Below are 22,785 nucleotides of genomic sequence, written 5' to 3' on the forward strand. Positions count from 1 at the left end.
ACAAACCCCCCTTCCTTTCTGGTTCTGATGGTACTAGCCTAATAGCCTAGTGCTGAGTGCTGTTTGTGGTCGTACACTCTTGGGTTTGGCTCTGTCATCGGGGTCCTGTTCCGTTAGCTTGGAGATGTACTTTTCATTGGGAGGGACTACCCTGTTCACTAGGCATAAGAATTGGGTCATACCGAAGGCTTATCTAGCCCAGGGTCCTATCTCTAATGGTGACACCAAGTCGTAAGTATCTGGCAAAATTCCCAAAAGTATACTAAAGTGAAAGGTAAAACAAAGAGGCAGATCTTGTAAAAAAAAAAGCAAAAAACCCCCACAGTCGTTAGTAGTAGATTAAAAAGATCCCAGCTATTCAACCTAAAATGCCTGACATGGCTGCATCAGGGGCAGTGGGACACCGGCTGATTAAAACCTTCAAAAATGCTCAGGCTGGTATGACTGTAAAAACATAGAAGGTGAAATTCTGGGAACAGTTTAAAAAAAACGCTGTGATTTACAAGATCTGCCTCTTTGTTTTATCTTCCATATTGGATTTCACGGATCGACTGCCTTGCTGTTTTTTTGACTACTAAACTGAAAGGGCAAACAAAAATATATGTATATACACACACCCTCCCTTAATGTAAATCAATAAATATTGGGGAGAAATGTAAATAAGTACAGCAGACTCAGACATAGTAACATAGTAAATGACGGCAGATAAAGACCTGAACGGTTCATCCAGTCTGCCCAACAAGAGAAACTCATTTTACATGGTATGCGATACTTTATACCCGAGTTTGATTTGTCCCTGCCTTTCTCAGGGCACAGACTGTAGAAGTCTGCCCAGCACTGTTCTTGTACTAAGTTCTGAAGCTAACGTTGAAGCCCCTTAAACACTCCAGCCTATTCATATCTATTGAGTTATGATTAGGGCGTAGACCGTAGAAGTCTGCCCAGCACTGTTCTTGTACTAAAAGTTCTGAAGATTCTGGAATCCTAAAGAGTTACAAGATTCCGGAATCCCAATTAGTAGCAACATTCCATGTAGAACCCCAAAGAGTAGTAACATAGTAAATGACGGCAGATAAAGACCTGTCGGTCCATCCAGTCTGCCCAACAAGGTAAACAAGGTAAACTCATTTTACATGGTAAGTGATACTTTATACCTGAGTTTGATTTGTCCTTGCCTTTCTCAGGGCACAGACCGTAGAAGTCTGCCCAGCACTGTTCTTGTACTAAGTTCTGAAGCTAACGTCGAAGCCCCCTAAACACTCCAGCCTATTCATATCTATTGAGTTATGATCAGGGCACAGACCGTAGAAGTCTGCCCAGCACTGTTCTTGTACTAAGATTTCTGAAGCTAACGTCGAAGCCCCCTAAACACTCCAGCCTATTCATATTTATTGAGTTATGATCAGGGGGTAGACTGTAGAAGTCTGCCCAGCACTGTTCTTGTACTAAGTTCTGAAGCTAACGTCGAAGCCCCTTAAAATGTACACTCCAGCCCATCCATATCTATTCAGTCCCGATCAGGGCATATATAAGAAGAAGCTTATAAGACCTCGTAAAGCACTCAGCTATTTCAGGGCACAACTTAGGTGAAAGTGTCAATCATTTACAAACATCTCTCTCTCTCTCTTATTTTTTTTGCCTTTTATTAAATACACAACAAAAATAATAATATCCAAAAATATACATCAAAACAGCGACTTCAAAAGTGCCCACCGCACTGTGCGCTAGCACCCAAAAATTCCCCAAAGTAGCAAGGATTCACGTTACCTTCCCCCAGGAATAAGCAGTGGCCTTTCCCAGGTCTACCTTAATAATGGGTTACAGATTTTTCCTCCAGGAATTTATCCAAAGCTTTATAAAATCTGCGTTTATCATTCTGGCAATGAGATCCAGAGCTTAACTATGCGTTAAAGTGAAAAAATATTTTCTGCTATTAATTTTAAAAGTATTACCGTGTAACTTTATTGAGTGTCTCCTTGTCTTTTGTACTTTTTGAAAGAGTAACTAATCGACTGGCATTTACTCATTCTACTCCACTCCACTCCGGATTTTGTAGATCTCTATCATACCCCCTCCCGGGTGCAGCGATGTCTGTTCCCCCAGGGTGCAGCATGACACCTCCGTCCCTGGTGCATCAAGCTCCCCCCTCCCCGGCGCATTCTTGGCTGCTGGAGGGTGCAGAGAGCAGCCGCGCGCCTGTTGGCTCCACTGGCTCCCTGCTCCCTCTGCCCCGGAACAGGAAGTAACCTGCTCCAGGGCAGAGGGAGCAGGGAACCAGCGGAGCCGACAGGCACGCGGCTGCTCTCTGCACCCTCCAGCAGCATGCACCCGGGGCGGACCGCCCCCACCACCCCGCCCTTCCTATGCCACTGGGGACTGGAAACCTATTATCAAAGAAAAGATTTTAACTGCACAGGGTCCTAAAACATGTAACATACATTCTGTATCCTAAGCAAACATTTAGAAGGATAACATAAGAAAAAGTAATTATCACCTTGATTAACACGTGAGGGGGATAGCCAGAAAAAAGCTTTCTCCTTTCCTGGGTTTTCTTAGATACATCCGAGAAACACTGTCTTTAGCCTTTTCTGATATGAAAGTTGTTCCGTCCCCTTGATCATTTTGGTCACCCTTCACTGCACCTTTAATTTTTTTTTTTTTTTTGGGGGGGGGGGTATCATGGATTTGATATACGTCCGTTCTGTGGTACAACCAAAGCAGTTTACATTTATTATACGCAGGTACTTTCTCTGTCCCCAGGGGGCTCACAATCAAAGGTTTTATACCTGGGGCAATTGAGGACCGGATTGCTCGGAGCCACAGTGGCTGTATCTTGTGTGAGATGTGGTGACTAGACTTGCACACAATACACAAGGTGTAGTCTTTCCATGGAGCAATACAAGGCATTATAGTTGTTTTATTCTCTATTCCTTCCTAATAATTCCTAACATTGTTTGGGGGGGTTTTTTCGGCTGCCACGACACCCAAGATTTCAATGTATTGTCCACGATGTGGAGGAGTGGCCTAGTGGTTAGGGTGGTGGACTTTGGTCCTGAGGAACTGAGTTCGATTCCCACTTCAGGCACAGGCAGCTCCTTGTGACTCTGGGCAAGTCACTTAACCCTCCATTGCCCCATGTAAGCCGCATTGAGCCTGCCATGAGTGGGAAAGCGCAGGGTACAAATGTAACAAAAATAAAATAGATACTATTGGAGATTCTACACGGAATGTTGCTACTATTGGAGAGTCTACACGGAATGTTGCTACTATTGGAGAGTCTACATGGAATGTTGCTATTCCACTAGCAACATTCCATGTAGAAGCCTGCGCGGCCACATTGGTGATCTGCAAGGGCTGACTTCTACATGGAATGTTGCTAGTGGAATAGCAACATTCCATGTAGAATCTCAAATAGTAGCAACAGTGGAGGAGTGGCCTAGTGGTTAGGGTGGTGGACTGGTCCTGGGGAACTGAGGAACTGAGTTTGATTCCCACTTCAGGCACAGGCAGCTCCTTGTGACTCTGGGCAAGTCACTTAACCCTCCATTGCCCCATGTAAGCCGCATTGAGCCTGCCATGAGTGGGAAAGCACGGGGTACAAATGTAACAAAAATAAAATAGATACTATTGGAGATTCTACATGGAATGTTGCTACTATTGGAGATTCCTCATGGAATGTTGCTATTCCACTAGCAACATTCCATGTAGAAGGCTGCGCAGGCTTCTGTTTCTGTGAGTCTGACGTCCTGCACGTATGTGCAGGACGTCAGACTCACAGAAGCAGAAGCCTGCGCGGCCACATTGGTGATCTGCAAGGGCCGACTTCTACATGGAATGTTGCTAGTGGAATAGCAACATTCCATGTAGAATCTCAAATAGTAGCAACAGTGGAGGAGTGGCCTAGTGGTTAGGGTGGTGGACTTTGGTCCTGAGGAACTGAGTTCGATTCCCACTTCCTTGTGACTCTGGGCAAGTCACTTAACCCTCCATTGCCCCATGTAAGCCGCATTGAGCCTGCCATGAGTGGGAAAGCGCAGGGTACAAATGTAACAAAAATAAAATAGATACTATTGGAGATTCTACATGGAATGTTGCTACTATTGGAGATTCTACACGGAATGTTGCTACTATTGGAGAGTCTACATGGAATGTTGCTATTCCACTAGCAACATTCCATGTAGAAGCCTGCGCGGCCACATTGGTGATCTGCAAGGGCTGACTTCTACATGGAATGTTGCTAGTGGAATAGCAACATTCCATGTAGAATCTCAAATAGTAGCAACAGTGGAGGAGTGGCCTAGTGGTTAGGGTGGTGGACTGGTCCTGGGGAACTGAGGAACTGAGTTTGATTCCCACTTCAGGCACAGGCAGCTCCTTGTGACTCTGGGCAAGTCACTTAACCCTCCATTGCCCCATGTAAGCCGCATTGAGCCTGCCATGAGTGGGAAAGCACGGGGTACAAATGTAACAAAAATAAAATAGATACTATTGGAGATTCTACATGGAATGTTGCTACTATTGGAGATTCCTCATGGAATGTTGCTATTCCACTAGCAACATTCCATGTAGAAGGCTGCGCAGGCTTCTGTTTCTGTGAGTCTGACGTCCTGCACGTATGTGCAGGACGTCAGACTCACAGAAGCAGAAGCCTGCGCGGCCACATTGGTGATCTGCAAGGGCCGACTTCTACATGGAATGTTGCTAGTGGAATAGCAACATTCCATGTAGAATCTCAAATAGTAGCAACAGTGGAGGAGTGGCCTAGTGGTTAGGGTGGTGGACTTTGGTCCTGAGGAACTGAGTTCGATTCCCACTTCCTTGTGACTCTGGGCAAGTCACTTAACCCTCCATTGCCCCATGTAAGCCGCATTGAGCCTGCCATGAGTGGGAAAGCGCAGGGTACAAATGTAACAAAAATAAAATAGATACTATTGGAGATTCTACATGGAATGTTGCTACTATTGGAGATTCTACACGGAATGTTGCTACTATTGGAGAGTCTACATGGAATGTTGCTATTCCACTAGCAACATTCCATGTAGAAGCCTGCGCGGCCACATTGGTGATCTGCAAGGGCTGACTTCTACATGGAATGTTGCTAGTGGAATAGCAACATTCCATGTAGAATCTCAAATAGTAGCAACAGTGGAGGAGTGGCCTAGTGGTTAGGGTGGTGGACTGGTCCTGGGGAACTGAGGAACTGAGTTTGATTCCCACTTCAGGCACAGGCAGCTCCTTGTGACTCTGGGCAAGTCACTTAACCCTCCATTGCCCCATGTAAGCCGCATTGAGCCTGCCATGAGTGGGAAAGCACGGGGTACAAATGTAACAAAAATAAAATAGATACTATTGGAGATTCTACATGGAATGTTGCTACTATTGGAGATTCCTCATGGAATGTTGCTATTCCACTAGCAACATTCCATGTAGAAGGATGCGCAGGCTTCTGTTTCTGTGAGTCTGACGTCCTGCACGTATGTGCAGGACGTCAGACTCACAGAAGCAGAAGCCTGCGCGGCCACATTGGTGATCTGCAAGGGCCGACTTCTACATGGAATGTTGCTAGTGGAATAGCAACATTCCATGTAGAATCTCAAATAGTAGCAACAGTGGAGGAGTGGCCTAGTGGTTAGGGTGGTGGACTTTGGTCCTGAGGAACTGAGTTCGATTCCCACTTCCTTGTGACTCTGGGCAAGTCACTTAACCCTCCATTGCCCCATGTAAGCCGCATTGAGCCTGCCATGAGTGGGAAAGCGCAGGGTACAAATGTAACAAAAATAAAATAGATACTATTGGAGATTCTACATGGAATGTTGCTACTATTGGAGATTCTACACGGAATGTTGCTACTATTGGAGAGTCTACATGGAATGTTGCTATTCCACTAGCAACATTCCATGTAGAAGCCTGCGCGGCCACATTGGTGATCTGCAAGGGCTGACTTCTACATGGAATGTTGCTAGTGGAATAGCAACATTCCATGTAGAATCTCAAATAGTAGCAACAGTGGAGGAGTGGCCTAGTGGTTAGGGTGGTGGACTGGTCCTGGGGAACTGAGGAACTGAGTTTGATTCCCACTTCAGGCACAGGCAGCTCCTTGTGACTCTGGGCAAGTCACTTAACCCTCCATTGCCCCATGTAAGCCGCATTGAGCCTGCCATGAGTGGGAAAGCACGGGGTACAAATGTAACAAAAATAAAATAGATACTATTGGAGATTCTACATGGAATGTTGCTACTATTGGAGATTCCTCATGGAATGTTGCTATTCCACTAGCAACATTCCATGTAGAAGGCTGCGCAGGCTTCTGTTTCTGTGAGTCTGACGTCCTGCACGTATGTGCAGGACGTCAGACTCACAGAAGCAGAAGCCTGCGCGGCCACATTGGTGATCTGCAAGGGCCGACTTCTACATGGAATGTTGCTAGTGGAATAGCAACATTCCATGTAGAATCTCAAATAGTAGCAACAGTGGAGGAGTGGCCTAGTGGTTAGGGTGGTGGACTTTGGTCCTGAGGAACTGAGTTCGATTCCCACTTCCTTGTGACTCTGGGCAAGTCACTTAACCCTCCATTGCCCCATGTAAGCCGCATTGAGCCTGCCATGAGTGGGAAAGCGCAGGGTACAAATGTAACAAAAATAAAATAGATACTATTGGAGATTCTACATGGAATGTTGCTACTATTGGAGATTCTACACGGAATGTTGCTACTATTGGAGAGTCTACATGGAATGTTGCTATTCCACTAGCAACATTCCATGTAGAAGCCTGCGCGGCCACATTGGTGATCTGCAAGGGCTGACTTCTACATGGAATGTTGCTAGTGGAATAGCAACATTCCATGTAGAATCTCAAATAGTAGCAACAGTGGAGGAGTGGCCTAGTGGTTAGGGTGGTGGACTGGTCCTGGGGAACTGAGGAACTGAGTTTGATTCCCACTTCAGGCACAGGCAGCTCCTTGTGACTCTGGGCAAGTCACTTAACCCTCCATTGCCCCATGTAAGCCGCATTGAGCCTGCCATGAGTGGGAAAGCACGGGGTACAAATGTAACAAAAATAAAATAGATACTATTGGAGATTCTACATGGAATGTTGCTACTATTGGAGATTCCTCATGGAATGTTGCTATTCCACTAGCAACATTCCATGTAGAAGGCTGCGCAGGCTTCTGTTTCTGTGAGTCTGACGTCCTGCACGTATGTGCAGGACGTCAGACTCACAGAAGCAGAAGCCTGCGCGGCCACATTGGTGATCTGCAAGGGCCGACTTCTACATGGAATGTTGCTAGTGGAATAGCAACATTCCATGTAGAATCTCAAATAGTAGCAACAGTGGAGGAGGAGTGGCCTAGTGGTTAGGGTGGTGGACTTTGGTCCTGAGGAACTGAGTTCGATTCCCACTTCCTTGTGACTCTGGGCAAGTCACTTAACCCTCCATTGCCCCATGTAAGCCGCATTGAGCCTGCCATGAGTGGGAAAGCGCAGGGTACAAATGTAACAAAAATAAAATAGATACTATTGGAGATTCTACATGGAATGTTGCTACTATTGGAGATTCCTCATGGAATGTTGCTATTCCACTAGCAACATTCCATGTAGAAGGCTGCGCAGGCTTCTGTTTCTGTGAGTCTGACGTCCTGCACGTATGTGCAGGACGTCAGACTCACAGAAGCAGAAGCCTGCGCGGCCACATTGGTGATCTGCAAGGGCCGACTTCTACATGGAATGTTGCTAGTGGAATAGCAACATTCCATGTAGAATCTCAAATAGTAGCAACAGTGGAGGAGGAGTGGCCTAGTGGTTAGGGTGGTGGACTTTGGTCCTGAGGAACTGAGTTCGATTCCCACTTCCTTGTGACTCTGGGCAAGTCACTTAACCCTCCATTGCCCCATGTAAGCCGCATTGAGCCTGCCATGAGTGGGAAAGCCCGGGGTACAAATGTAACAAAGCAAACCTTAGATCCTTTTCCTCGGTGGTGACTCCTAATGTGGAACCTAGCATCACGAAGTTATAATTTGGCTTATTTTTCCCCAATGTGCATGAGTTTGCACTTATCTACATGAAATTTCATTGTGATGCCCCGTCTTCCTATTTCATAAGCTCCTCCTTCGATTTCTCACTGTCCGTACACGATTTACAATCATTTTGAATAATTTTGAATCATCTGCCAATCTGACCACCTCACTTGTTGTTCCCATTTCCAGATCATTTAGAAATGTGTTGAAAAGCACCGATCCCAGTATTCACCCTCCTCCACTGAGAATATTATCACACGGTTGGTCGATAATGATCAGCTGGTGTTTCCTGTCTTGTGTCTTGCAGGTTACAGTACCGAGCTGCAGAGTGACGTCTCGGTGGAAGAAGAGAGATCAATGCCCGACATTTAGAGTGACGCAGTCTCTTTCTCCACAACATACTGACCGTTTGTTTCCTTCTAATTTCTTCCCCTTCGGTGTTCCTTCTTTCATTTCCTCTCTTTTCTCTCTCTCTCTTTCTGTGCCCCTGTGGGTGACGGAATATTTCTCAGGGTTGTCCTTGCTCATGGTATGAACTTCATGAGCAGGCAGAAGATTAAGAAAAACGTACCATGCCCACAGCCAGGGTGAGATTTAAGATTTTGACATTCAACTTAAGAGCATCCAGTCTCTCTGTCCTACTCATCCCTCCATGACTCCTTCCTACATTTCTGCCCCTTCCCACCATGGTTCCTTGTTGGATCTTTTTCACACACACCCACCCACCCCCAGATATCCTCTTATTCGAACCCCCCTCCATGATAACTTCCCAATCCTCTCCATCCCCCCCCCCCCCCCATCTCTCATCTCATTTGATAGTCCTGAAGCCAGTAGATACCTCCATGCAGAGCAGTAGCCACAATAGGAGAACTATCCGGGCAGGGCCTATCAGGGATGCGAACTCAGTAGACGTGTTAGGGATGTGAACTGTATTGGTTTTCAGAAGAAGGGTTGGGTCTGTTGGAGGCCAAGTGAGTTTCCATCCTCTGACCGATCTCATTCTGAGTTTTCTTTTTTCCTGTTGCCACGCCGTGGAACATTTGGTTTTAGGTTGGATTAACCAAGGAGAGGAGAGGCAACAAACAAACTTTCTGCCCCCTCAGGTCTCAGATTGTTGTTGATTAGTGGGGGTGGGAGACGAGGAGATGGCATTCACCCTTCCTTATGCTGCACCCAACATTCACTCTCTTTTGCACCTCTCCCTCCCCCACCACACTCAAAATTCACCTCTCCAAACCTTCCCCTAATTTTATTCCCCTTCATGCTACCTCCCCCCCTGCTTTCACCCTCTCATCACCTCCCTCAATTAAGTTGTCTCTACAAAAGTCATTGTAACAGATGCCAAAGTGTTGATATTTAACTGTAGCACTAAAGTGACTCTGTTATAGTGGGTAAATTAGGTGCCTGCCCTCATGTGCCCCTCATGTGTAAATGTCTGGACTATCACCATTTATTCATGTAAGTGTCACTTACCCCTTAAAGTGCCGGAATGGCGCCTATGCGCTATTCTGTAGTGACATGCCCAGCTTACATAGTGTGCACATGAAAAAGGAGCAGATACATGGGTGAGATGTGGGAGGGGCAAGGACGGGGCATGGTCAGGACTCCTAGGTACACACAGAACTGATAGAACTCTACCTTATGCACGTCCCTGCCGCATTTAAGCGCTCACAGTCATGCCAGGTCTATGGCTAGTGTAATTGTTGGAAAAAACAAAAGCGCAGATCGATAAGGGAGAAATATCAATTTATTACATCACAAAAATATTCAGAATCAGCCCGACACTGGCCTTGTTTTGCCCATCAGGGCTGCGTCAGGGGCTACAAAACAAATGACGTGACATTTAAAAACTTGTATAATCATGTCATTTGTTTTGTAGCCCCTGACGTAGCCCTGATGGGCAAAACAAGGCCAGTGTCGAGCTGATTCTGAATATTTTTGTCATAGTCCATAAACCACTACTAAATAGACTTGGGAAAAATCCATAATTCCGGGAATAACATGTATAGAATGTTTGTACGTTTGGGAAGCTTGCCAGGTGCCCTTGACCTGGATTGGCCGCTGTCGTGGACAGGATGCTGGGCTCGATGGACCCTTGGTCTTTTCCCAGTGTGGCATTACTTATCTACTTATGACATTTCTCTCTTATCGATCTGCTCTTTTGTTTTTCCATTTTGGAGTTTGCAGACCGGTTGCCCTGTTGTTTTCTTGGTGTAACTGTTGGTGCATCAAATGTTTGGGGTGCCAATACCAAGCTACGCTAGTTATGGATTAGACTCACCCTTCGCATCCTCAGGGCACTGAAGTAGAGGCATCCATTGTAGAACTGTCCCCTAAATATCCCAGAAGGCCTCATTTTAACATCCCGTCCCAAAGACTGCACCCTAAGCAGCAGTACTACTACTACTTAACATTTCTAGAGCGCTACTAGGGTTACGCGGCGCTGTACAGTTTAACAAAGAAGGACAGTCCCTGCTCAAAGGAGCTTACAGTCTAAAGGACGGGACAACATTCCCTCCCTAAATTATCTAAATCCTCTTCCTTCAGCACTCAGTGTTCCTTGGAAGTGCCCCCTCTCCCCCACCTGCTAGGTTTCCGAGGCCCACCAGGGTCCAAGCCCAAGAAGAAGAATCTGTAGTCTTTCTATACAGACATTAATCTACCTACAGGACCCACTTTCTACTATATTAGACTTTAAACTCCAGACTCCCAACCACTGATCCAAACTACATACTGTACAATGCATGCGAGACTGCACATTCATATGCACTTCTCTGCAAAGATTTAGGACCCCCCCCCCCCGCATGTTTCAATAAAACCTAGTGAACAAAAATGTATAAAGCCTGTATATTGTCCAAAGTTAAATATGACATCTTTCTGCAATTCTTAATGCAAAATGACTGTAAAGGCAATTCTGTAACAGGGGTGGCTGCAGTTAAAAGTGTCTTGCACAGAAAAAGTGCCACTCATGAGTGCACCACTTGCTCTTCTGTTCTAGAATTGTCCACTAAGTGTTTGTTGATTTTAACAGATTGAGAATAATAATAGAATTAATATGGCATGTGCAAAGGCTTGGCCACCCTTTCAGCTGATTCTTAAGCTGGTGACTCGGTGGGACATTTTTGCATAAATAAAGCTGTAAGGGATTCCTGGGCATTAAACCTGCAGCCTCATGGGCTAAGCAGTGGAGCCTTGTGGCTGAACCACAAAGGATGCTTCTCTGCAATGAGCTCCTAGAAATGTGACCGTGAGGAACAGGAGGAAAAGTTGACCCCTACGGAGGAGTCCATTGGGCCAGCAAGAGAGTGGTATATACGGAAGTCCAGCTAGATGCACCCTTGCTGCTTGAACAAGTTGTTGGTGAGCCTGGCCTGGGTCTACTGCTCTCCCAGCTCCTTGAGCCGCTTCTCAGCAAGTTCATCCCTACCTCCTTCGTGCTTAATTTCTGCTGCACGGTTGGTTCCTGTCTCATGCAGGAATCATCTACCGCAGCTGATTCCTGCTCCATGTCTGGTTCTTGATCCAGTCTGGGCCTAGCCTTTCCATCCATGCGAAGGTCCTGACATCAACTGAACACAGTTCCACGGTTAAACAAATACTCTCTCTCAGGTTGTTATTTTTACGCGGCCAATCAAGGTTATGGGCAATCGTATTGGTCCAAACTGGTGGCTTCTTTTTCGCCCTCATTTTTGTGAGAAAGAGCAACTCCATAAACTACAAACTGTTTGGAATACCGCACATACTGTGGGGGTGCCAGCAGGGCGCCTAAGCGCTGTTCCGAAATTATGTGACTATCTTGCTTGGAGTGAATTTGCAGGGGTTGGGGGACTACACATAGGCGGAGCATGGACAGGATGTAGGTGGGGCTCCCACCATAGGAGCCAACTTGTTCAAAATGATTGGGGGTGCTAAATGCTCCCTAAACACAATGAAGGAGTCTGTTCAATGTTGAGATGCTGAAACACCCCACAGAGCTGGCTCCTATGGCTTCTACCAGTGTGCATAACCTAAAGTAGACACATCCTTCCACATTTAGGTGCTTGCTGACTGATGTAAGACCAGTCAGATGATTGGAGCAATATTTGTGGGGTTTGCTGCCCCCCTTGTTATTTAATGTGTATATACATACTTTGGGTTTTTAACTGGAGAAATAAGGGTTTATGACCCTGACATAACTATTCTTCTTCCAGTTCAGACTGATGTTGACGCTGAATTGCCTGCTTTGCGGTTGACAGTCTATACTGTTGAACACAGAAAAAAACAAAGCACTCCGGAGGGCCTGTAGAGTCCAGCATTGTAATTGGTCAACAAGTTTATTCTTTCTCCACCTCGCTGAGGGTTTTGGGGGTGATGCTGGACTCTACGGGCACTTTGGAGCCTCAGGTTAATAAAGTGGTGCAAAAAAACATTTTTGTTTTTTTTAATGCGAAAATTACGTTGCACTCATAAATGTTTTCATGTCCATCAGTTTCAGCTACTGTTGCGCTGATTAGATTACTGTAATGTTATTTACCTAGGCTGTTCTCAAGTCTTAGGGCTTCTTTTGCAAAGCCGCGCTAGCGATTCCCATGCTGCAAATGAGAGGAAGCCTAGAGGAATTGAATGGACTTTCTCTCATTTGCCGCACTGAGAATCAGTTGATACTTTAAAACGTTCTGATCATTTGTCAGAGTATTACTCTAAAGTTCACTGGCTGCCACTAGCTGTAAGAGTCATGTTCAAATGATCTTGTGTGACGTTTAAGGTTTCTTATGGTCTAGCTCCAGTTTATCTGATTCAATGTTTTGCTTTGTCAAATCCTGTTCGTGCTTCCAGGTCTATAAATTTATTTTCCTTTCCATCAATGAAGGGTAAAGTCGAAATGTATAGATTTTCTGCTTTCTTATTAGGCAGCTAAATTAGGCTGAGACGTTTCCCCTTTCATAATTCAGGAGCTTGAAAATGTTGCAATCATTGAAAATGTGCATTTTCAACGATTGCTTAAGACTTATTTATTTAGGAACTATGGAAGGAGATGAATGTATTAGAGTTTTTGATTAATTACTGTTGTTACTGTATTTCCTGGGATGTCCAGTCTCTTTATACGTCATTTGTATCGAACTTCAAGGTACTGCAGGATATAAAAATAAAATGCTATGTTATGTTACGCCAAGTGCCTAATGGTAGGTCTGCTGATACCAGATTACAGTAGAATTCTATAATGGAATCCAGGCACCCAGGGTCCCTTTTACAAAGCGGCAGTCAGCCCAACGCGAGCTTACCGCTCGCTAAAAAGGAAGTAACGCCAGGCTACCGCAGCAGCCCAATGGTAGTTCCCACCCCCAGTGCGCGTCATATCCGGCGCTACAAAAATATTTTTATAGCGCTGGTGTGTACCCAGTAGTAATCGGGCAGCGCTGCGTGCTGCTCAGTTACTGCCAGGTTAGCAGAAGAGCCCTTACCGCAACCTCAGTGGGTGGTAGTAAGGGCCCCCCCCAAAAAAAAATGGTCACGTGGCAAGTGCTTCACTTGCCGCACAACCATTTCCTTAAAAAAAAGAAAGACCGGGCTGGAGGGGTTGAGTGTGATGTATATGGCTAAAGCCTGGCAGTGCTCTAGAGCTTTAATGTTTCATTTTCTGATATTTGTGATAAGCACTATCTTACCTAATGAAGTATTCAAGTGTATGATATTAGGAACATGAGTCATTTAAAACCTAATGTTAACATGGGCCAAGGAATCGTTAAGAGGGGGAGGGGGGAGAAAAATGGGGACGGAAAAAGTGTTTGGCGAAGTTGAATATGTTGCAAGAATGCTGTTTTGTATATCAAGCAATGCTATATGCATATTCTACACTACTTTGTATTGTGATAATCGTTAATAAAACAGTTTAAACATAAAAAAAGAAAGACCTACCTTTTACCCACTGCGGTAAAAGGGGGCCTCGGCACGTGTCAAAAACACATGCCGATGCCAGTGCAGGCCCCCTTTTGCTGCGGCTTCGTAAAAGGGGCCCTTATAGAATTATCCCCACAGAGAGCTTAAATGTACCAGAATGCATCACTGTGACAAGTCATTTCATCCTCCTTTGCCTTGTCTGCTTTCCTGGGCAGGGAAATGCCTGCTGTACTTCCACGTAACTCATCTTAAGATCAGATCTGGAATGGCAAGTCATCAAATTTAATATCAGGGGCATAGCCAGACTTCGACGGGAGGGGGTCCAGAGCCAGAGGTGAGAGGGCACATTTTAGTCCCCCCCTGGCACCGCCTAGCCCCCCGCCATTGCTGACACCCCCACCCACCAACTTTGACCCCCCTGCCGCCAACCCTCCTTCGCCGTCGCCTACCTTTGCTGGCGGGAGACCCCAACCCTCGCAAGCCGAAGTCCTCTTCTTCCTTCATTCTGTTTCTGAGACTCGGAAACAGAACGAAGGAAGAAGAAGACCTCAGCTGGCGGGGGTTGGGGTCCCCACCAGCAAAGGTAGGCGACGGCGGGTTGGCGCGGGAGAGGGGATCGAGAGGGTCATCGGCAGGGGGGGTCCAGGGCCAAATCCACACCTCTGTTTAATATCAACAGCCAAATCCAAGGAAGAAGCTGGGAGCAGCCCAGAGCTGTCAGTGAAGTCCAGCCCGTCTCGGTTTTAGCCTCTTAGCCCTTCCTAGTTTTGGGGGTCTTTTATTAAAGCTTAGCTCAAGTTTGAGCTAAGCTTTATTTTATTTTGATTTATTTATTTGTTACATTTGTATCCCACATTTTCCCACCTATTTGCAGGCTCAATGTGGCTTACAAAGTACCATAAAGGCGATCACCAATACCGTTATGAACAAATACAGAGTGATGTTGTGGAAGATTAAAGTCCATGTGTGACAGACACATTGGGGAATCGTAAGGAGGAAGAGTTATGTCCAGTACGAGCTTTGGTTTCGTTGTGTTGCAGGGTTAAGGCATTTAAGTTGGATCGTTAGGGTATGCCTTTTTGAACAGGTTAGGTTTTAGTAAAAAAAAGACCCCCTTTCTGTATGCAGACCGTAGGATTACTGTCCCAGGGATCTTAGAGTGTATTTGGTCAATGTTGGCAGCTCTGCAAAACAGCATAAAATATCACTGGATATTTGAAAGCTGTTTTTGTGTTTGAAACTGTATCTGTTGTATATACTTATTTTTATGTTTACTTACTTTTAAATATAATTAAAACTTTCTTAAAGGAGCAGGCTTTCGTTTTATTTTACATGTCTGTTGCAAAGTGTCAGGATGCATTGTATAGTGAAAACACCAAAGTGAAACATTCATCTCGAGTAGCACAGCCACAGGCATCAGGTTTCCAAGTTCATTTTTCATTTGATATACTGTCCATTAGCAAATCCACTTAGGCAGTTTACATACAAAATATATTTTTTTCTTTTTAAAGCATGAAATTATAGGAAAAATATAGGTCACCCTGAGATTGCCGGGGCCATTACCACAGTCAAAGATCAAACGTGAAGCAGGCAGGAAAAATTCTATGGGGTCGATATTTAAAGGAATGTAACCAAACGAACAAAGAAGCAACACTGGGCCTGTTGCAGGAATTGATGCATAAATTTATGATACTTCAGGAGTCAGACAGCACACCAGAATGAGAGAGAAATCTTCTTTATTTGCCAGCAAACAAAGTAGAACATCAGCATTAAGTCTCTTCTTCTCTTTCTCAGCTCTCTTTGTCTCTCTCTCAGCTCTCTGTGTCTTTCTCTCAGCTGCTTCTCTTCTTATGCTGTCTTCTCCTTCTTCTGTCTGTTCCTTCTGTCCTTCTCTTTCTTCTGAGCTCCTTCTGACGTAAACTGCTTCTTCTCCCACTTAAATACAGTTCTATCTAGCCTAGCCTAGCCCCCTTACTCTCCAATTGGTTAAGGAATAGATTGATTACCTTGCCTCAACCAATCAGTTCTATACAAATATCAGTTACATAGGTTCCAGACATCCTAAACTGACCTGTGACCTGGGGCCCCTTACACCAGACATTTGGGCTCCAGTCTCTTACATGTTATTATGATTGATTTCTCATATTCCTAGTACTAACTGCTAACTAAACTCTGGCATTCATTAAAGGGGTCAAGGGCCAATCTTACTTAATGGCATACATATCAGGTTATTACTTTCAAGACCATTTCTACATTTTACCTATAATTAATCAAGGAGAAGAGAGCTGACTAGTCCTGACCTTTTTCACCTATCAGCTTCCTTCACAGAACTAGCTAAGACCACAGAAAACTCAAAACACATGTTGGCCTCTTCACTGCAGACAAAGAGTAATACAGGATTTAACAGACATTCTACACAGAATTATTAATTTACACAGAATACAGCATATTCTAAAGTAAGCATCCTTATAAGACATATTCTACATACTTATAATAGTCTATATATCTAAGCTATCTCCTTATAACAAATCTACATATCAAGAACTTCTGAAATAGTATTTCAGCTTTAAACTACAGTATGCCTAACAGTATACAAATGTTGAGCTAGCATTTATTATTCACAAGGGTGAAAGAAATTCCTGTCTCTGACCTTTCTAACCTTTGGCTCGGCAAGCTAGACATTGAAATAATATGAACCATCTGGCATACCTTCACTTTAGTTGCAGAGTAAAAAATTAGAATTCAAACTTCAAGCTTTTAATATCATTTCTCAGAGTTAACACTTTCTTTGCCCATGGCTGCCTCATTCCCCCCTTTGAGACTAAAATCAGCTTATGCAGAGATAAGTCTCACAACTCAAACTCTGGAAATTATAGTGGTCCTAACTAGGAATAGACTTATGAACCACCATTACCCTACTTGTTAAGGTCCGACGGCATACTGCCGAAGCACATGAGGCCAGGAAACAAAACAACAACCCTGCTAAAACTAAGACTATTAGGGAAATGAACAAGGGACGTATCCAGGAGGTCAATGACCACCACCAGGAGGTAAGGTCTAATCCTCCTCGGTAATCCTCCACATTGAGGCTGGCCAACTGTAGGACTTTATCCATGGCATGCCTAACTACATGCATCCTATTTATGACAATGGTACAGCACTCTGAAGAATTTAGCACTGTGCAGAGACCACCCTGGGCTGCAAAGAGATAGTCAAGACCCATACGGTTATACCGAGAAACTATACTTAATTCATTAATTTGATCCTGCAATGCATTGACTACCACATTCAGCTCATGAACTAGAACATGAAGTAGGGATTGAAGTCTCCGGGTAGCCATACCTAGTTCAGTAATACCCGCTACCGGGCCCCCAATTGGAATCCAGGCCGTGGCAGAAAGGGCTACAAGTCTCTTTTTAGTCAGAGGATAAGTAGAGTTAATATACTGGAGGGCTAATTCAATCGCCTCATCCTCTGTGGCAACGGAGGAGGGTAAGGACAAGGCCTCTCGCTTAAAGCGGTGCGGGGATGGTGGTTTGAGAAGAGGAATAACTTTAGGAAAATAATTCAAGGTTACCAATACACAAAAATCATATGTGGGGGGAAGAATCATGTGGAGGACATTATCACAGAGCCAGTAATGACCAAGGAGAGGGCGACGAAAGTTCCCAATAAATGTAGGCACAGGATGGAGATTAGGATGCCCATAATGCGAGCCCCTATCCCAGGGGGAACGAAGAAGAAATGGAGACTTTGTACACCATAGGTACCAATCCCCAATTGTAACAGACCGCTCATATGATGCAACCCCTTCATACCCCGGGGACTTATGAAAGTAGAAAATAGGATGGGACACTATAGTCTTCTCAGTAGTATAGTTAGGAGCCAGATAATCACCTTGGTCATAATCTGCAGGTATGGTAGTAGGGCACATAGGAGTACCTGGAGAAACTACCCACACAGGTTCCTCCTTCTCTGGGAGAACATTAGTATAATTACAGGGAATGGGAAGAACAGTTGAGATGTCTCTTGTTAAACAAAACACTCCAGAAGCTGGATAGGGAGACGTAAAAACTGGCCTTAGAGAAGAGTCAGAGGGGGAAGTAGCATTATAAAAGGACCACCAAGTATAATCCTGGCTCCAAGGGCCTGAACTCGAAAAGTAGGGAGGTATAAGAGCTGGGAGTTGCACAGGGACAGGAACAGCTGGGACATCTGTGGTATAAGGAGAAAATCGGGAACACACAATACAAGGGGAAGTAATCTTTGCCTGACTAATTAGTTCCTGGACAGAGTGTAACCAAAGGTTGGAACGAGTTGGGGTTTTAGGAACAAGGAGGCAAGGAGTAGAAAACAACAAAAGCATCCAAACTACTAACATTTTCTTTCTTCCTAATCTAAAACAAATACAGCAAACTAATTAAGCAATAATATTTCAACAGTCTGTGCTAATCACAGATTACTCTCATATAATGTTCTCAGTCTTTGAGTTCTTATACCAGTTGGGATAGACCCTCAACTGACAAGGATCAAGCTCCCAAATTCCAAGAAAGCCAGAATCTGGACAGAAAGAGTCTCAGTGTGAAGCCGAAGTTCAGCAGCTCCTGCAGTATGCAGTTGACCCTTCTTTTCAGCTAGTAGATTCTTTGGTTCGGGTCAAGCGCAACTTCAATGGCTCCGCTGGATCTCTTTCTGCTCTCCACTGTTTAGGCTCCGTCTGATCCGTGCTGGGCTCAGTCTGGTCAGCAGACTTAATTCGAGACCAATGGACCCATGGAGTAATCCCTGCGACCTTCACAGCTGCAGGGGTAGAAAGCAAAACAGTAAAAGGTCCTTTCCATCGGGGCCCCAAAGGCTGGAGCCTCCAGTCTTTCACCCAAACTCTATCCCCTGGCAGGAAGGAATGTACCTGAGCCTGGAAGGGGACAGGGTTTATTTCTCTCACATAAGACTGAAGCTCAGAAATTATCTTGCCCAAGAGGGCTACCTGCTCCTGTACCTGGGCAGACCCTAAAATCCCTATGTCTCCCTTAATTCCCTGCAAAATGGCTGGGGGCTTCCCATACACAATTTCAAAGGGAGAGAGGGCTGTTCCTTTAGTTGGAGTGCATCGGAGGCGGAAGAGGGCTAGTGGCAGTGCCTGTGGCCATTTCAGTTGGGTTTCCTGACAAATCTTTGCTAGGCTATTTTTCAAGGTTCTGTTTGCCCGCTCAACCTGCCCTGAACTCTGGGGACGATAGGCACAATGCAATTTCCAGGTAATGCGCAATGCGCGGGACAGGGCCTGAAGTGTAGCTTCAACAAAGGCGGGACCATTATCTGAACCTATAGCAAGGGGCAGTCCATACCTGGGGATGACATCCCTAAGGAGGGCTCGAGCTACTTCTGTGGCTTTCTCAGTAACTGTAGGATATGCTTCCACCCACCCAGAAAAGGTACAGACCATGACCAAGAGGTATCGGAGCCTACCGCTCCTGGGCATTTCTGTGAAGTCTATAACTAGGGACTCAAAGGGTGTTAGTCCTCTAGACTGAACTCCTGGTGGAATACGGGGTCCCTGATGGGCATTATTCTGGGCACAGAGAGTACATCGGGCAGAGGCAGTGGCAGTGGCAACCAGACTATCCAATCCTTCCAGCACCACTACTCGACTGAGTAGGCGGGCTAGTGCCGTTTTCCCTAAGTGTGATAGGTCATGAGCTTGAGACACTACAGGCCAAGCTAGGTGGCGTGGCACCAGAACTCTGGTATCAGGGAGATATAACCAGCCATCAGGTCTCCTCACTGCACCTTGAGCCCATTTCTCTTCCATTTGGGTATACATACAGTGGGGGAAATAAGTATTTGATCCCTTGCTGATTTTGTAAGTTTGCCCACTGACAAAGACATGAGCAGCCCATAATTGAAGGGTAGGTTATTGGTAACAGTGAGAGATAGCACATCACAAATTAAATCCGGAAAATCACATTGTGGAAAGTATATGAATTTATTTGCATTCTGCAGAGGGAAATAAGTATTTAATCCCTCTGGCAAACAAGACCTAATACTTGGTGGCAAAACCCTTGTTGGCAAGCACAGCGGTCAGACGTCTTCTGTAGTTGATGATGAGGTTTGCACACATGTCAGGAGGAATTTTGGTCCACTCCTCTTTGCAGATCATCTCTAAATCATTAAGAGTTCTGGGCTGTCGCTTGGCAACTCGCAGCTTCAGCTCCCTCCATAAGTTTTCAATGGGATTAAGGTCTGGTGACTGGCTAGGCCACTCCATGACCCTAATGTGCTTCTTCCTGAGCCACTCCTTTGTTGCCTTGGCTGTATGTTTTGGGTCATTGTCGTGCTGGAAGACCCAGCCACGACCCATTTTTAAGGCCCTGGCGGAGGGAAGGAGGTTGTCACTCAGAATTGTACGGTACATGGCCCCATCCATTCTCCCATTGATGCGGTGAAGTAGTCCTGTGCCCTTAGCAGAGAAACACCCCCAAAACATAACATTTCCACCTCCATGCTTGACAGTGGGGACGGTGTTCTTTGGGTCATAGGCAGCATTTCTCTTCCTCCAAACACGGCGAGTTGAGTTCATGCCAAAGAGCTCAATTTTTGTCTCATCTGACCACAGCACCTTCTCCCAATCACTCTCGGCATCATCCAGGTGTTCACTGGCAAACTTCAGACGGGCCGTCACATGTGCCTTCCGGAGCAGGGGGACCTTGCGGGCACTGCAGGATTGCAATCCGTTATGTCGTAATGTGTTACCAATGGTTTTCGTGGTGACAGTGGTCCCAGCTGCCTTGAGATCATTGACAAGTTCCCCCCTTGTAGTTGTAGGCTGATTTCTAACCTTCCTCATGATCAAGGATACCCCACGAGGTGAGATTTTGCGTGGAGCCCCAGATCTTTGTCGATTGACAGTCATTTTGTACTTCTTCCATTTTCTTACTATGGCACCAACAGTTGTCTCCTTCTCGCCCAGCGTCTTACTGATGGTTTTGTAGCCCATTCCAGCCTTGTGCAGGTGTATGATCTTGTCCCTGACATCCTTAGACAGCTCCTTGCTCTTGGCCATTTTGTAGAGGTTAGAGTCTGACTGATTCACTGAGTCTGTGGACAGGTGTCTTTCATACAGGTGACCATTGCCGACAGCTGTCTGTCATGCAGGTAACGAGTTGATTTGGAGCATCTACCTGGTCTGTAGGGGCCAGATCTCTTACTGGTTGGTGGGGGATCAAATACTTATTTCCCTCTGCAGAATGCAAATAAATTCATATACTTTCCACAATGTGATTTTCCGGATTTAATTTGTGATGTGCTATCTCTCACTGTTACCAATAACCTACCCTTCAATTATGGGCTGCTCATGTCTTTGTCAGTGGGCAAACTTACAAAATCAGCAAGGGATCAAATACTTATTTCCCCCACTGTAGGTGTCCATTCTTGCAGTCGAATTTGGAACAGGGGAGTCACAGTACTTGCTGGGGGTCCTCGAGCAGCTTCCTTGGCCACCCGATCAGCATGGCGGTTCCCTCGGGCCACTGGAGTATCTATCCTTTGGTGTCCCCTGCAGTGAATGACAGCTACCTTCTTAGGGGCCCACACAGCCTCTAGCAGCTGAAGTATTTCGGGTCCATACTTAACAGGTTGGCCTGCGGCATTTATGAGTCCCTTTTCCTTATACAAAGCTCCATGAGCATGTAGAGTTGTGAAGGCATACTTGGAATCAGTATAAATGTTGGTCACTAGTCCTGCTGCTAACTCCAGAGCTCGTATGAGGGCCACAAGTTCTGCTTTCTGGGCTGAAGTTCCTTGGGGCAGGGCTCTTGCTTCTATCACCTTGTCTTCTGTCACCACAGCATAGCCTGCCAATCGCTTAGAGTTCTCCACATAACTGCTTCCATCTGTGAAATAAATTACATCTGGGTCCCTCCACGGAACATCTTTAAGATCTGGTCGACTGGAGTACACTTCATCCATGGTTTGGATACAGTCATGATCCGGAGGTCCCTCAGATGCTGGCAAAAGAGTGGCGGGATTAAATGTAGCCACTGTTTCCAGGTGTATCCGTGGATTCTCACACAAACTAGCTTGGTACTTAACCATGCGGTTATTTGTAAACCAGTGGTTGCCCTTATACTCCATGAGGGTAAGAACTGCGTGGAGGACTTTAACAACCAGTTCTTGCCCCAAGGTCAGCTTGTCAGCTTCCTGGACCAGTAAGGCTGTTGCTGCAATGGCCCTCATGCAGGCTGGCCATCCTTTAGCCACTCCATCCAGCTGTTTAGACAGGTATGCAACAGGCCTCTGCCAGGATCCCATCATCTGGGTCAGCACACCCAGAGCAACCCCTGTCGCTCATGGACATACAGTGAGAAAGGTTTCTCCACATCAGGAAGGCCTAACGCAGGGGCTTGGAGTAGGGCTTTCTTTATGGCAATGAAGGATTGTTGAGCTGTAGGTCCCCATTCAAATGGTTCCTTTTCACCCCCCTTTGTGGCTTGGTAAAGGGGTTTCGCCATCAGTGCAAAATTTGGAATCCAAATTCTGCAGAATCCGGCTGCTCCCAGAAATTCCCTAACTTCCCTTCTGGACTTGGGTTGGGGAATTGCAGCAACTGCTTGCTTCCTACTGACATCCAGTCTCCGACTTCCCTGGGAAATACAGAAGCCCAGATACTTCACTTCTGACTGACAAAGTTGGGCCTTTGAGCGTGAGACCTTATAGCCTGCATTCAAGAGTAACTCCAGCAATTCTCTGGTAGCCTCAAAACACTCTTCCTGAGTCACTGCTGCAATCAGGAGGTCATCTACATACTGGAGTAAAACTCGCCTGGAAGGCTCAGATTTAAAAGTCTTAAGGTCTTGTCCTAGGGCTGTCCCAAAAATGGTGGGGGAGTTCTTGAA

The 22,785-nt window shown here is 45.6% G+C and overlaps 2 protein-coding genes across 2 annotated transcripts in view; both read left to right on the forward strand.

The window, feature by feature from the left end:
• The window catches only part of VSIG10 (V-set and immunoglobulin domain containing 10), a 59,435-nt gene extending 50,673 nt beyond the window's left edge, over positions 1-8,762 (forward strand). The window contains exon 9 of the mRNA XM_030218548.1: positions 8,322-8,762. Coding sequence (XP_030074408.1) covers positions 8,322-8,386 — 65 coding nt within the window. The 3' untranslated portion in view covers positions 8,387-8,762. The remainder of the gene's footprint in view (positions 1-8,321) is intronic.
• Positions 8,763-18,071: 9,309 nt separating this feature from the next.
• LOC115479546 (WD repeat and SOCS box-containing protein 2-like) overlaps positions 18,072-22,785 on the forward strand; it is a 77,659-nt gene continuing 72,945 nt past the window's right edge. The window contains exon 1 of the mRNA XM_030217507.1: positions 18,072-18,076. The gene's annotated coding sequence lies outside the window, so the exon portion shown is untranslated. The remainder of the gene's footprint in view (positions 18,077-22,785) is intronic.

This window comes from Microcaecilia unicolor, chromosome 11 (assembly GCF_901765095.1).
Source record: "Microcaecilia unicolor chromosome 11, aMicUni1.1, whole genome shotgun sequence".
Lineage (NCBI taxonomy): Eukaryota > Metazoa > Chordata > Amphibia > Gymnophiona > Siphonopidae > Microcaecilia > Microcaecilia unicolor.